Below are 16,960 nucleotides of genomic sequence, written 5' to 3'. Positions count from 1 at the left end.
AAGATTTTACTTCAAAACTTCTTAAGGGCATCCCCTGTGTTCCTGACTTCTTCACACCGAGGATTTTAAAATTATACATAGATATTCCTCTGCCCCAAGGCGTGAAATCTGTCATTTCACAGAATTATCAGATTTTATAACGAAAACTGGTCCTATTTTACGGATAAGTACACTGAGACTCAGCACAACTAAATGTAGCCGCACCGTAAGTGCCACAGCCGGGGCGAGAACCGAGGTCCTGTTGGCCCAAATCCGGGATCCTTGCCACCAACTGATCTCACCAGACTGGGCTTAACATCCTATACCTACTTTAGTCTTAACATCCTGCATCAGTTCACAGCCCTGAGCATCTGTACCATTGGAATCCCTTTCCTTCCCTTTCTTCAACAATAGAGTGTTTCAGTTGGTCCTAAAACCTTTCTGTATAGGGGTACTTGGAAAGGACGAGCAGGAGACCTAAAAGGAATTACTCTCTTCCTCTCTCAAGTCCTGAGCCAAGATGAAAGACAAAGAGTGAGCAGACGGGAGCCCAAACGACACCTTCATTACTGGTCAAGTTGATGCTGAAGAATATGGTCCATATGTGTGGATAAGAAGGTTTCCTGTTACTGGCCACGCCCCACTTGAGACACACACTGAGAATTAGACAAGCCCGTGCAGTCACAGGCGGTGCTGGACCACCAGTGAGGGGCCTGTTCTTGAAACATGTACAGCGTGGAGGAGTAGAGGCAGCAGACAGGCCAGCCCAAGAGGCAGACAGACAGACAGGGCTGTGTATACTGAGCTGTCTCCTTCCAAACTCACACAGCAGATGAGCTGTCTTTGCCCGATGAAGGGTAAGAGAGTGGGCGAGAGGGCCCAGGAGGGAGATTTGATGACACAGCCCAACCCAACGACCCTGACTAATTTAAATGGGAAGAAAACACACTTCAACGCTGAGCTTTTAGCAATTTACAAAACAATGAAAACCCAATTCCAGGGCAGTTCTCATTTTCACCTCAGTCCTAGCAGATACATGATTTCAACATATAAAATCCCGATCCTGACATTGTCAAACTTCTGTGAGTCCATCTGTAGAGAACACCTCGCTCTAAGCAGCTCAAAGTATTTTCCAGAGTTTCTTTCATGCGCTCATCCTCACGGAACTTTTCTCCAGGCAATTGATGGAACCTAATACGTTTGAAGACACTTGAAGACAAAAAATGCGAAGTGAATTTACATTCTGTGTGGTTTTTTTTTAATGCTTTCAACACAAAGACTCTCTTTTCTGATGCGATTCTAATGCTTCTCTGCTAAGCACATTTTTGGCTGTCTTAGCAGCCGCGAACTCTGGATGACATCTGCATATTCTCATCCTGGTGGAAAGGCTGGATTCAGACTCAGGAAGGAGGGAAGCAGCATAACACAGTGAACCAAAGTCCTCAACTGGGATCCGGGAGGCACGGGGGTCTCAGGGTACCCCTTGGGCCTCACTGCCTCACCTGTGAGTGCTGTGGGGCTGGCGCATCCTCTTCTCATTGAATGAAAATGTAACGGTAAGTCACAGTGGCTGAGCGGCAGAATACTCACGGATTTCGCAGTTTGCTCCCACCCAGCCACGTGGGCAGTGGCATGTATAACCATTGGGCTGGTCCAGGCAGGTACCGGCGTGATGGCAGGGGTTACTGTCACATTCGTTGATGTCGATGTCACACTCTTCACCTAAGGAGATGAAGAAAAGCGGCAGTGAGCCAGGCTAGCTGCCCCAGCGGCTCTGTCCCCCGTCACTTCTCCAGCTCAGCAAAGATCTAAGGCTGGGGTCATGATCTCCTGCAATGCAGCCCAACTGGCTGTTTGTATAAAGTGCAGAACTCGCCCAGAATTCCAGACAAGGGATCCTTTACTTAAGTAAAGCTTAAAAAAGAAAAAGAAATGGCACCGGTAAAAAGAATCTCCTTTAATCTTTTGAATTCATTATCTGAAGCTGATTCCCATATCTGAATAAACCTTTTGAAGTTTATCGGAAAAACAAACTTGGGCTCCTGATTTTACTAAAGAAATATATTTTGTTTTGGATTTAGTCAGCTGAATCTTCTTATTTGTTTTTCTGAAACTCCGGAAAGCCAAAGAACTCACAGTTTATGGTTCTTTTCTTTTTGTAGCTAAGTGTTTGATTGTGTAAGCCTGGGCATTTGACTATTTTCTGGATAGTTCTAGGTCACAGACGTGTGCCTAGCCTGAGTCAATTATGAAAATGTACTCCTCTTTCCAAATCCCTGGAAATGCTTCTGGGAGGGATTGAAATGCTGAGGGAGAACATCAGGGCCCCCTAAGGAATGACAGTTGTGATGTCTGGGGTGAGTCCAGTCCTGAAATAATCTCCCCTGGGAAATGGTCCCCGAGGGAAGCTCACATCTGCTCCAGTCCGTCCGTCCTTCCCCCATAATGAAAACCGTGACCTGGGGCTCCTGACGCTGCTACACCCAACATTTGTGGGCATCCTTGATCCCCTCAGAGAAAGCCTAGTTTAAACTAACAAACCAGAACATGGGCTGATATCACTGTGGTCCAAAGACCAACTTACAAGAAATAGCTTGTTAGTAGAAGTTACACAAACGAAGCCATCTTTGTGTGATTTTAAAGCGTGTGTATGAGTCAATACAAAACGGGTACACCTCTTAAAGATATCACATCGAAGCTGAAGAGAGGATACTTCAAATTGAGGCAATCTTTCTTAGAAGTGTAAAACTGAGAAAAAGAAAACTTTAAATATACCTCCATTTGCTTAGATAAATGTAAAAAGTGATATATATATATTTTTTAAATTCCTAGCATTGCTATAGTCATCGACTAAAACAAAAGAGCAAAATCAAATATTCTGTCCATTTTCAAAGGCAATATTTCAGTGTACACTTGGGTAATTACTTCCAGGCTTACTTAATTAGTATTAAAGAGCTTTTCTGTCTGCCATTGGTTTACCTCGTGTTTATAAAACCACCATATGTCACTCACAGACCATTTTCGAGGCAGAATCTCAAACTAAAATGGTTCACGTCTGTTTCACTTCACACTTTTTTCATACCTGGCAGCGGACTGTTTTATTTTTAAAGTAAAATCTGTCAAATAAAACATTTACTACGTCTAGGTCCTACTAGATTGCTTATAATTCAGTAGTGTCTAAGCGAATTTGTTTCCTGCAATAAATATAGTCATTTATATCAATACGAAAGACATGAAATTGATTGCCTCTTACTAACCTCTTTCAAAGGTTTTCTGTCTATTAATGGGGCAATCACTCTGACTGGAAAAGGGCATAGACTAAACTATTACAAATGGCATTACACGGTAGACTAGTTGAAGAGACATATAAACAGGAACGTGCTGAGAAGCAATAAAAGGATGAACTCAAAGGCCTTGACAAATACACACATCAGTACTGCTTTCCATCCATTTAGGAAGACAAGCTTAATGGAGGTATTTACTAAACAATAGCTTTCTTTTCCTGGCAATCTGAATACTGCAAATTCTGAAATAAGATGCTCTGTTACCTTTTCAGCAATAGCTACAGAAATGGCCTGACTTCTCCCTACTTCTATAGCCTAGCAAAACTCAAAAGCCCCACCCTGCTTCAGAAGTTTAATGTCAGTGGCAAACCCTTTTAATTCCCTAAATTTTGGGCAGTTCTAGAGCTGTCAGTCCAGCCCACCCAGTCCTGCTCTGGTCCAGAGCTTCCCTAGGGATGTAAATGCCAAGTTCAAGTTCAGAGCAGCCCTAATACATGTTTTGGCTCTTAGACCTCTAAGTGGCTCTAATATAGTTGAGAGAAGTCTAAGATCCTCAGATTTATCTCTTCTTGGGACTCACTGGATTGGAAGGACTTGGTAGGAATAGAGAACGGCAGGAGAAAATAGGACGAACTTTTTCTGTAGACATTCATCAAATATCTAAGACCCAGGAACCAAAGAACCATGGCCCAGAGAGGGTCCCAAACCTATCCCAGTCTGGCTTTCATCACCACAGTGTTCTTAGAGCTATACTTGGGATTCAATGACATTAGTTTATGATAAAACTCCATGCCAGTCAGGAGCCCAAATAGCTAGCAGCTATTTCCACAGCATATGTGCTCTGGAGGAACCGTGGAGCAATGCACAGTTCACAGATACCTTTAGATTGACTCTGTTGGCCCATTTTACAAACTAACATGCCTACACTTCTATTTGAATCAGTTACCCCCAACTGGCTTGCAGCTGAGGACTTCACGGTGTCACATGCTGGTGGTGAGCATATGGGGTGATTCCGATGATGGGGCCACCCAAGGAAATTTCCAACCAGAAGACTTCCAAAGAGGATTGCTCTTCTCTGCCTCACGGTGCTCATGCACTTTGCAAGGTAACTGAAGGTTTATTAAGAATTATAGAGACTAATTTTGGTTTCATTTATGCTTCCCTGTATTGGGAGTATTATGTTCTTACATACATTTCAACACCTCACCATTCCATCTCCAAGCAATATGCATTCTAGTTAATTTTAGTAGAAGAGTTCTTAGTACATTATATCACCTTTCTCCACTCATAAATACTTAATAAATATAGTAAATAATAAAAAGTACTTAATAATACTTAATAATACTTAATAAATCTTTATGCTTTTGCTGGCTTAAGCCAGATGACTTTTTCGTTGAGTTGCTTACTTTTTTATTTGAGTGGGGAAAATCAGTTAATTTTGAATCACCGTTGTGCTTGAATAACATTTGTAAAGAGAATACAAAATGAAATTTCTACTTGACTAAGGCTGGAAATCAAAGTCTGAACTTTAAACCTTTTCCTATTGCTTTTCAATCTACTACTTTCTAAGAGGCAATCTGTATAGTAGGTATCAGCTTTGGTAATATTTATGCCAATTTACAAGTGTACAGTTTAATTCGGTATGCTTTCCTCAGATAAATTAAAATGAAAAAGATAAGTCAGACGTCTCTGCTGTCAGTATATCCTTGGGTTAACAGAGCCCACACCAAATGATATCAATGAAAATCATTATAATCATAATACCTAGTATTAAATCTAAGCCTATTATGTGCCACGCACTGGAATGGGTACTGTAAGTATAACTCCTTCATACTTCACAAGCATTTTATTCTAGATGAAATGAATCTAATGACTTACTTGGAAGTTCTGCCACAATGGAGCAACTGGAACCTGTCTTGCCCTCCCACTGTAAGTAATTACACATGTGGACAAAATATATATTTAAAAAAACACTTTAAGACATTAGACAACAGGCAGTGCATGGCTGTGATTGCTAAGAGGAGACAAACGAACAGCTGAGTACCATAACCACTCTGGCATTCTAAATTCTGAACCAATTTAAAACACAATGGTTTCACTGAAATGTGGGGAGTAACTGGAATTTGTGGAGGCTGAGGTAGCTGTAATTTGTAGGACAGACCACTACAGAAGGTAGAGCCACTCAGAAAAGGAGCATCAGAGATATAATGCATCCCTGAGTTTGTTGCTGAATACTGTGTATGAGTAGGTTGGAACTCCACAGGCATGGCAAACAAGAGGAAAGATGAACAGTTCCCAAAGCTCACAGAGGACTGGGAAGTATTCAAACTCTCACAGGTTGGAATGCAGACATTTCATTGGCCACCCAGTGCATTATGGGAGGAAAAGGTCACACCTCAGTAGTAGGACATAACTATCCCTAAAGGCTACTAGAGACTCCAAAATACAAAAAAAAACCTTGAAAGGATCAATCAGGTCAGCAAGTAACTTACCTACCTGCCACAAAAAAGGCCAGCACTTTTAAAAGATATCCAATCACTCAACAACTTAACTCACAATGACCAGCATTCAAACAAAAAAATATCAGATGTACAAAAAAAAAAAGCAAGAACATGGGACCTATAACCAGAAGGAAAATCAGTCAAAAGACAGAGGTCCAGAAGTAACAGATGATGGTGAGTAAACAAGACATTTGTTCAAAATGTGAAGGAAAACATGGGGAAAATGAGGATAAAAATGGAAGATATTAAAAAAAAACCAAATGGAATTTCTAGATGTGAAAAATTCAATATTGTCAAAGATAATATTAAAAGAGAGAGAGAGAGAAAACTACAGACGAATATCCCTCATGAATACAGACACAAAAACTCTGAACAAAATATTAGTGGCCAGGATTCAGCAATATATAAAAAGAATTATACACTATGACCAAGTGGGTTTTATTCCAGCAAGGCAAGACTAATTCAATATTTGAAAATTGATCAATATAATCCATCATAATAATATGTTAAAGAAGAAAAATCATATACTGATATCAATTGACGCAGAAAAAGCACCTGGCAAAATTCAACACCCATTCATAACTAAAGCTATCAGCAAGCAAGGAATGGAGAGTAACTTCCTCAATTTGATTTAAAAAAAAATCTAAAAATCCCTATATAGCTAACATTATACTTAATGGTGAAAGACTGAATGCTTTTCCCCTATGACTGGGAACAAAGCAAGGATGTCTGCTATCACCACTCTTACTCAAACTAGTGTGAGGAGTTCTAGCCAATGTAATAAGACAATAAAAGGAAATAAAATTTATACATATCAGAAAGGAAGAAATAAAACTGTCCCTAATTTCAGAAGACATACCTACCTATGCATAAAATCACAAGGAATCTACCCCCCCAGAATCCTAAAACTAGTAAGTTCATCAAAGTCAGAGGATACAAGATAAACATACAAAAATCAGTTGTATATCTACACACTAGCATTGAACATGTGCACACCAAACTGCAATTCTATTTGTAATCACTCAAAAAGAGAGAAATATTTAGTTGTACATGTATAGGAGTTACATGCTGAAAACTACAAAATGCTGATGAAGAAATCAAAGATCTAAATAAATGGAGTGTCATACTGTGTTCATGGACTAGAAGACTCCAAATAGTAAAGATATCAATTCTTCCCAAATTAATATACAGGTTTAATACAATTCTTATTAATACCTCATCAAAATCTTTTGTAAATATAGACAAGATTATTCTAAAATTTATATGAAAAAGCAAAGACACTAGTATAGGTGAAACAGTGTTGAAAGAAAAAGAGTAATTGAGAAGAATCATTCTGCCTGATTTCAATAGTTATTACATAACTGCAGCAATCAAGACTGAGTAGTATTGACAGAGGAACAGATACATAGATCAATGAAAAACAATACAGAATCCAACCAGACCCACACAAATATGGCCAACTGATTTTTGACAAAGGTTTAAAAGCAATTCAATGAAGGAAAGATAGCCTTTTCAACAAATGGTGCTTGAGAAACTGTACTTCTATAGGAAAAACAAAAACAAAACCACTCTAGTTGGAAGGTCCCAGGAAAGAATGCAGACTGTGAGCCAAAGCAATCTTGAGAAAGAAAAACAGAGTTGGAAGAATCAGGCTCCCTGACTTCAGACTATACTATAAAGCTACAGTAATCAAGACAGTATGGTACTGGCACAAAAACAGAAATATAGATCAATGGAGCAGGATAGAAAGCCCAGAGATAAAACCATGCACCTATGGTCAACTTATCTATGACAAAGGAGGCAAGGATATACAATGGAGAAAAGCCAGTCTCTTCAATAAGTGGTGCTGGGAAGACTGGACAGCTACATGTAAAAGAATGAAATTAGAACACTCCCTAACACCATACAGAAAAATAAACTCAAAATGGATTAAACATCTAAATGTAAGACCAGACACTATAAAACTCTTAGAGGAAAACATAGGCAGAGGACCCTATGATATAAATCTCAGCAGATCCTTTTGGACCCACCTCCTAGAGAAATGGAAATAAAAACAAAAAAAAACAAATGGGACCTAATGAAACTTAAAAGCTTTTGCACAGCAAAGGAAACCGTAAACAAGATGAAAAGACAAAACTCACGATGGAAGAAAATATTTGCAAACGAAGCAACTGGCAAAGGATTAATCTCCAAAATATACAAGCAGCTCATGCAGCTCAATATCAAAAAAACAAACAACCCAATCCAAAAATGGTTGGGAGACCTAAATAGACATTTCTCCAGAGAAGACATAAAGATTGCCAGCAAACACATGAAAAACTGTTCAACATCACTCATCATTAGAGAAATGCAAAGCAAAACCACAATGAGGTATCACCTCACACCAGTCAGAATGGTCATCATCAAAAAATCTAAATGCTGGAGAGGGTGTGGAGAACAGGGAACCCTCCTGCACTGTTGGTGGGAATGTAAATTGATACAGCCACTATGGAGAACAGTAAGGAGGTTCCTTAGAAAACTAAAAACAGAACTATCATATGAGCCAGCAATCCCGCTACTGGGCATATACCCTGAGAAAACCATAATTCAAAAAGATACAAGTACCACAATGTTCATTACAGCACTCCACAGAGGGGGAAGGGGAAGCTGGGACAAAGTGAGAGAGTATCGTTGACATATATAACCTACCAAATGTAAAATGGATGGCTAGTGGGAAGCTTGCATAGCACAGGGAGATCAGCTCGGTGCTTTGAGACGACCTAGAGGGGTGGGATAGGGAGGGTGGGAGGGAGGCTCAAGAGGGAGGGGATATGGGGATATATGTGTACATATAGCTGATTTACTTTGTTGTACATCAAGAACTAACACAACAGTGTAAAGCAATTATACTCCAATAAAGATGTAAAATTTTTTAAAAAATGGATGCAGACTGTGAAAAAATAATCTAACAGTACTTACAAATGTATGAAACAACCTCACTGCTGGGTGCGGGGCAGTGCTGACCTAAGTGACTTTGGAACGAGTAGAGTTGGTAGGACTGAAGGCCGAAAGATGTATACACCAGCACTGTAGTCTAGTTTATAAAGTTGCTTCCCATAAGGATACAAGTTATGAATTCTGATACTGCTCTACATGTATATAGGAATTAAGCAAGTAAGTAAAAGGATGTTGGATGGTAGGAGCCAGGAATCTTGTTGTTGGTGTGGGAATTTACAGATAAACAGGAGAGAAGGCTGGAATGATACATGTAATAATGGAACAGAGTTGGAAAATTTAGTATAAATTCATGTTTAGCTTTTTTAGATATAGATGGTTACATATGGCAATATTTATAGACACATGGGTTAGTATACACACACATTCCCTTGCTATGGCAGCTGAGAGGATCTAGGAGCAATGACATCCCATGAACAATGAGCATAGCTAGTGCCCAGATCTTGGTTTCCAGTATCATTCTCCAATAAAAAGAACCAAGTCTCCTTGAAGAGATGGCTGATTCAAGACTGGAGCAGGAAATACACAAGATAAGACTGGAGCTTCTTGCAGTGCCAGAAAGCATGTAAGTGTTCATACACACACACACACACACACACACACACACACACACACTCTCCACCAACAACAATGGGGTATGTCAAAGGGACACAGAAACCCAAATGAAAGAACTCTCAGTGTCCAAATCTGGAACATTTTGAGCCACAAAATAAATAAAAATATGTTGGATTATAACTCAAAGTATAAAATAAATATCCACAAGTCCACAGTGATATAAATAAATGATCAAATAATTGGGGGAAAACAGACAAATCTCTCCTACAGAAGAATTTCACATAGTTTACGTAGCTACTCTACCCTCAAAGCGGGAAAGAAAAACTCCCGATTCCTTAAGTGTGGTCCACACATAGTAACCTTCTTTCAAAGAGTAAAGTATGCAAAGAGGGGAAAAGAGTAACATTATAGGGGAAAATCTTGATAAACACTTCCTCAGGTGATTACGGTCAACATCAATGATCAGAAATCATACTTATAGTATGTAGCCTTGATATGATGGGGTACGATTAGAAAATGGACAAAGGACATGAAGAGACGTTTCGCCAAAGAGGATGTACAGATGTCGAATAATCACATGAAAAGACGTCCAATATCATTTACAATTAGGGAAATTCAAATCAAAACCACAAGATATCACTAAACACATTATCAAAATGGCTAAAATTAAAAATGAAGGCAACACAAAATGCTGGCAAGTATAGAGAGAAACTGGATCACTATACATTGTTGATGGGAAGGGAAAATGGTTAAGCCACTCTGGAAACATTCTGGCATAGTTTGGAAAACTAAACATCAACTACCATATGACCCAGCATTTGAACTCCTGGGCAACTGTTCCAGAAAAAATAAAAACTTATATTCACACAAAAACCTGTAAATGAAGGTTTACAGCAGCTTTCTTCATAATAGTTCAAAATTGGAAAGAACCCAGATTTCTTTCAACAGGGGGATAGTTAAACAAACTGTGGTATATTCATATCATGGAACGCAGCTCAGCAATAAAAAGGAAGAAACTTGATACACATAATGATCTGGATGAATCTCCAGAGAATTATGCTAAGCGAAAAAAAAACACAAAAGGTTACATGCTATATGATTCCATTTATAAAACATTCTTGGAATACCAAAATTATAAAGATGCAGAACAGATTAGTGGTTTCCAGGGATTAAGAGGAAAGCTTCCTGAGGTGGAGGAGAAATGGGTGTGGCTATAAAAGGGAAGCATGAGGAATCCTTGTGATGAAAATGTTCTGCATCTTGACTGTATCAATGTTAGTATCCTGGGTGTGATATTGTACTATAGTTGTACAGCGTGTTACCATTGGGGTAAGTGGTTAAACGGTATACTGGATCCCTCTGTGTGACTTCTTAAGATAGCTTATGAAGTCTGAAGTTTCAACTATCTCAAAATAAAAAGTTTGATTTTGAAAAAACAGCCAAAGGAAGAAAAAGACATATACACAGTCAACAGTTTCCTTAAAAATGTGCTAATGAATTTCATTAGCTAGGATGTTAGGATAACTGGATACTCATATGGGGAAAAAAGTAAACTTCCATCCTTAAGTCACACCATACACACACAAAAAAATTAACTCAAAACCTAAACCTAAAGGCAAAATCTATTTTAAAAAATGCTAGAAGAAAACATTGGATAAAGTGTCATCATCATAAGGTAGGCAAAGAAAGAACAAACTAAAAAAGAAAAAAATTGATAAATCAGAGATCACCAAAAATAAAAGCACTTGCTCCCCACAAAAATGCCATTAAGAATGCATGGATGTCCTGCTGGGAAAAAAAAAAAAAAAAAGAATGGATGAGCAAAATGTTTACCTGACAAAGGATTTATATCTAGAATATGTAAATAATTCTTACACCTCAGTAATATGACAAAAATCCAATTTTTTAAAAAAATGGGCAGAAGATTTGAAAAGACCCTTCCCAAGGTAAGACATATGAATGGTCAATAATTACATGACAGATGCTCAACATCAAAGAAATGCAAATTAAAAATCTCAGTGAGAATAAAACATTGATGGCATTTGCCCATGAAAATGAGCTGGAAATTGTAGAACACTCTCTTGTGAACTAAAAGACAAATATTGAAAAGTAGCTGAGTTAGAAAACAGAGGGGAAATATAACATTATTTGACTTTTAATAATGCATATAGACTTTCTGCTATGGTGAGAGAGCAATGGGTCACTGATGTCCCGTTTGGACTACTGTTCTAGTGGCCATGGCAACGGGCCTGAAAGAACTTCGGGCTTCCCTGTTGGAGTACAGTAATCTCCAGCCTATGATTTCAGGTAGAAACAAAGCAAGTCCTGGAGAATTCATGTTGCGTGAGGGCATCCTTTCTTTCCCTCTACTAGTCCTGCCTGAGCCAAGTAATTCTAGGTGGCAGAATTATAAAGCCTCAGAGACAAGAGTGGACACAAAATAAGTTAAAAACTGAAAAATGGACAGGATGCAGGCCAGGTCTTAAGGGGACAGCTGTGTAGAAGGCCCGCAGGGGTTGAAGAGAGGGAACCTCTCTGGGTCCAGATGACCGGAGGGAGTGTATTTTCAAGGAGAAGCCTAAATTCATCAAGGAAGGGCAGAGCTCCCCACATACCTCCTCCCAGAGTTAGTCTGCTGGCCTGAGAGTGAAGTGTCTTGAGCCAACTGAAAAAGCCAGTCTCAAAAGGTAAATGTGACACTGGATGGCCTGTCTAATTAGATAACAATGAGTTGCATAATTCGCTCCACTCAGTCAAATTAGGGAGCTTTTGAGCACGTAATAGTTGGCCAAGAGTAAATTTTGCTAAACCTCAGTTATAATGAAAGAGGATTTAGTTCCAAGGTAGCGACTCAAAGAGCAGAGGCACCATGATTCCTTACATGATGAGAGCTAACTTTTTATCAGTCCCTCCCCTGGAATGCTAGTTCTCAGAATAGGTTCTTTTTTAAGGGAAAAAAAAAAAGTTATATGATCAAATATATTTGGAAATAAACAAAGGCAAACAAGATTCTTGACTGTAAGTGCCTCTAATACGTGGGCCTTCTTTATGAACCTCCACATGGCAGGTAGCAAGTCCCCAATTTTGGGGGGCACAGACAGTTTTTCCATGGAGTATCTCATCTGATCAGTGTTCTGTAGAACACATTAATAGTGCAACTCTCCTAACAACTTTATGAAATAGTCTGTGGTCCCCTGCAGTTTGAAAAATTAACAGGGCTGACTAGAGACAGGCATTTGTTGTTGTCAAAGCCCAGTCAGAGTGACGTTTGAACCTCCTTCAACTGGAAGAGTCCTACCGCACCCTGCGATCAGGGTAAGGACCCTGAACAAAAGCCTAGGGGTAGACTTTCCAGCTACAGCATGTGTATGGGGGGCAGGGGAGGCACAGGGGATTGCGAGGCAGGAGGTCCGGGGCAAGAACCTCACTGAGAAGAGCCTGACATGGGTGTTCAAGAATCAAACAGCAATGGGGGTGCCCAGGAAAAGCCTGGAAAGACCAGATGGGGCCAGACCTCCCAGGTCTTGATGATCAGGTTAAGGGCTTTGCTTTTCTTCTTAAAGACAATGAAATGCCAGTAGGTGATTTTAAGTAGGGAGAGACAAGATTAGATTTTAATTTAAAAGGTCTCTTCAGTGTGGCAAATGTTTAGGGGTGAAGGGGAATGGGTGTGGGGACACCTTGCACTAGTGCAGGTGGAGGTGCAGGCAGCCTGGTGTTGGCTCTAGGAAGAAGCGAGAGGATCTAGAGGTTTCTAGGACTTGGTGGTTGGATGCAGGTAAGGAGGAAGAAGAGGAGGCATCAAAATGATGCCTCAGTTTCCATCCAGAACAGTAATATCATTTAATGAGCTGGAAAATATTTAAAGAAAGAAAGGAGAAGAAAATATATGAGTCTGAGGTGTCTCTGAGGGACATCCAAAAGTGAATGCTGAGTAGGCAGTTGGAGATTTGCTAAATATTCTAGAGAAAAGATTATATTTTATTTCCCATAAGATGCCAGGATACATTTCAAATGTATTAAATATTTGCATGACCAAAATTAACTCATACATAATTAGAAAAATATGAGTATATTTATAAAATCTTGATACCTAGGGTCTTTCTAGCATGAAACAAGAAATCAAAAGAAAATACTAAGATGTAATCGTATATAGCTAGTGGGAAGCAGCCGCACAACACAGGGAGATCAGCTCGGTGCTTTGTGACCACCTAGAGGGGTGGGACAGGGAGGGTGGAAGGGAGATGCAAGACGGAGGGGATATGGGGATATGTGTATACATATAGCTGATTCACTTTGTTATACAGCAGAAACTAACACAACATTGTAAAGCAATTATACTCCAATAAAGATGTTAAAAAAAAAAGAACAAATGAGATTTGCATTTCTTACTTCAGTGGTTTGGCTGAAGACCATTTTCTTTCCTGTTAAAGGGAATGCATACGTGCAAAATTAAAATACGATATATAGAATAAAATATATACATTTAAAAGACAAATGACATTGGAAAAATATTTGTACCCTATTCAGGGCTGAAGAGAAATAGGCACTGGGTATTTTCAAAGACCACGTAGAGTAATGCTTGAACCTAGTTCAGTTGGAAGAGTCCTATGTAATCAAATGTAATATAGTCAAATGTAATATACTTAATATACAGGACGATTTCAAATCAAGAATAAAGATTAACGTGAACGATCTGGTAGAAAAGCAAGCCAAGGATAGGAATAGGGAGTTCAAGAAGAAACACAAATGACTATAAATATATTTTAAAAGTATTTAATCTCACTAGGAATCAAAGACTTACAAATTAAAACAACACAAATAGCATATAAAGCCACTAGAATGACGATTCTCAGTATGTGTGTGAGAACAAGGAAATAAAAGCTCCTTTGCACTATGGGTAGGAGTGAATACTGGTGCAAGGTATTTTTCTGGAGAGCCAATATGGAAATAAGTATGAATTCTCCTGGACCCTGGGATTCCACTCCGAAGAAATTAGCTCAAAGAAATACTCATACAAGTTCACAAAGATGTACATGCAAGAACATTCAATGCAATGTTGTTTATAATAGGAAAAAGCTCCCAACTTCCCAGAGGTTGAATTGAGGATGGGTTAAAAAAATCCTGATGTATCATGTAACGCAGCAGTCCCCAAGCTTTTTGGCACCAGGGATCGGTTTCATGGAAGACAATTTTTCCATAGCCTGGGGGGATGGGAGGGCCGGGGGTGGGGCGGTGGGGGGTGATTCAGGCAGTAATGCAAGCGATGAGGAAAGGCAGATGAAGCTTCGCTTGCTTGCTCGCCGTCCCAGGGGTTGGGGACCCCTGATGTAATGGATGACAGGACAGCCAGTAAAAATGATAAAACAGAAGTATATACCTTAATGTGAAAACACGTTTATGAAATACACATATTTTAAAATTAAAAGTAGATTGCAATATAGTGTGAACAGTATGATTCCTTTTATGTTCAAATATATGCATTTACACTATACACTACATATTATACACACATAGACCTTCAGGAAAATCCCTGGATATATGTATCAAAATGTCAACAATGGTTGTCTCCTAGTTGGGCATTTTTAAGTGGTGGGCTTTTTTTCTATAGCACTATATTTTCTCATTTTTCTTCCATGCTTTTCATTATTTGTGGGATATAAACGTCTGGGGGGAAAAACCAGGATGCTTCCCCAGTATTATTTTTGCATCCATTGATGAGTATAAATGTCTGTGTGTGTTTATAAACCAGTCAGAAAAACAAAACCATCTGCAAATCATTTTCTGGAGTAAGCCCACTTCTAAGTCCCAGGAAAAGACGAAAGGAAAACACAGGATGTGACACAGCTATATAGAAGGAATATCAGAGGTTGTTTCTCGCACGTCTTGACTGTTGGCATCTTCCCCAGAAGCACAAATAAGGCTCCCTAGGGATGGACTGGGAGTCCAGGCTCTGTGAAATTCTCCAGGGCTAGGGAGGTGGCCACCAGGCCTTAGAGGGGAGAGGTGAGCACGTAAGGTGCTCTCTAGCCAATGATAACACGTTTTCCAGAAACTTCAGTGCCCACCTTCTTCTATCAGCACTTTATATGTCAACCTTTCCCAACTTGTAAACCAGAGCGACCCTGCTGCTTTTGCTGGTTGAGCAAGTGCTGAAAACAGAGACCTGACCTACGCTCTGCATCTCCGGACTCCTGCATTTGGCTGTCGAAGCCAAGGATGGAACCTTCTCTCCCCAGGTGGTTCATGATATCTTTTGAGAATCTGATGAAAATTTGAGAGCCTCCTCTCAGCATACACACATATATCCAACACTTCACATCTGTTTTCAGGGTTCACAAACTCGCTGAAACCCTTGAGGGGTGACTTCGAAGGAGCCCTTGTTAAGCTGGATCCCCTAGTCCAGAAGCGACCACTCAGAGGGTGCCACCGTGGCTCCTCTGGAACCCAGCCCTGTCCTCTCTCGCTGCTTTGCCATCAGCAGCTTTCTTCCCCCACCCACTCTCCCTCCCCACACCTGTACTGTCCTCACCTTCACTAATAATTCAACCGTGAACTAAGAGTAGCTCCCCCTGATGTCCCACCGCCGCCACTACCACTTCTCCGTTATTCGAATTCCAGACACTGCTGTATCTTTCAATAAAAGTAAACGTGGTCGCGTAATGCAATTTCTATAGAAGACACATCTGATCCTTCCTTTCTCCTTCCTGCTTCCATTAGCGTTGACACTTTTTCAGGTGTTAGTGTAACGGCTCATTTTTCATGTTTCAAAGCTGCAGGTCTACAAACGTATGGTAAGGGCAGTCTCAGCAGGTCTCCGAACCAAATGCTGATTTCAGAAGAGCCTTGCTTAATGACAACACAGTAGATTGTGTTTTAAAACGGTTCTTCATCCAAGCAATGCCTACTTACATTTTGCAATTCATATTTTGCAATAATGTATGCATAGAGGTTTCTGGGGTTTTTTTAACAGCTGCCATCTCAGGGATTTTGTGGTAAATTTGAAAACTCAGTTCCCAGCTCACTTGCCTGTAAACCCGGGTGCGCAGACACATGTGCCATTTAGGCCTTCACTGTCACAGGTGCCTCCGTTCAGACAGCTGACGTTAGCACAGGGGTCCTTGTAGGATTCACAGTGGATTCCTGCAGAGAAACAGATGCAAAAGGGGAGACTCATTAAGGGGTCTCCAGCTCCCATGGCCTTTAAAAGGAGAGTGTTTGAAAAGCCTTGAACAGTGTGGAGGCTGATTCCCAGAGGGGTGTGTGTGCACATGTGCATGTATTCACATGCCCACCTTTGACTTTAGGTTGTTGTAAAAACACACTTTAGGAGAAAATAACAGATTGAGTACCGGCTCGTAGGTCCCACCATCAAGTCTTTTACGTACTTTCTCTGACCACATGCCCCAAAGCCTGGGCAACAGAATGTTAAAACTTTGAAAGATAAAATTTATCAGTGATAAATGCTCTCTAAGTCTCCAAAAGAAACAGAACACAGCCAGACAGTCTACATAAAATGTCAATATAACTGATAAACAGTATCCTGAAGGTAAAGATTTGGAGTCAGATATTTAGATGAGCCCCAGTCATACTTTGGAAAATTGCAGAGGAGAGAAGGAAGTGTTTGTCCTTAGACCTCATTCCCAA

The 16,960-nt window shown here is 39.9% G+C and overlaps 1 protein-coding gene across 1 annotated transcript in view; it reads right to left on the bottom strand.

Moving 5' to 3' along the window:
• The window catches only part of DNER (delta/notch like EGF repeat containing), a 247,215-nt gene that overhangs the window by 18,542 nt on the left and 211,713 nt on the right, over positions 1-16,960 (bottom strand). Inside the window, exons 11-12 of the mRNA XM_024740527.1 lie at positions 16,343-16,456; positions 1,570-1,701 (exon numbers count right to left, since the gene is read on the bottom strand). Of these exons, the coding sequence (XP_024596295.1) occupies positions 1,570-1,701; positions 16,343-16,456 (246 nt within the window). The remainder of the gene's footprint in view (positions 1-1,569; positions 1,702-16,342; positions 16,457-16,960) is intronic.

The sequence above is a fragment of the Neophocaena asiaeorientalis genome, unplaced genomic scaffold, assembly GCF_003031525.2.
Source record: "Neophocaena asiaeorientalis asiaeorientalis breed wild unplaced genomic scaffold, Neophocaena_asiaeorientalis_V1.1 scaffold388, whole genome shotgun sequence".
In the NCBI taxonomy this organism is placed as follows: Eukaryota; Metazoa; Chordata; class Mammalia; order Artiodactyla; family Phocoenidae; genus Neophocaena; species Neophocaena asiaeorientalis.
The sequence above is the reverse complement of the archived record's forward strand: the minus strand, read 5'-3'. Positions and strand labels throughout refer to the sequence as shown.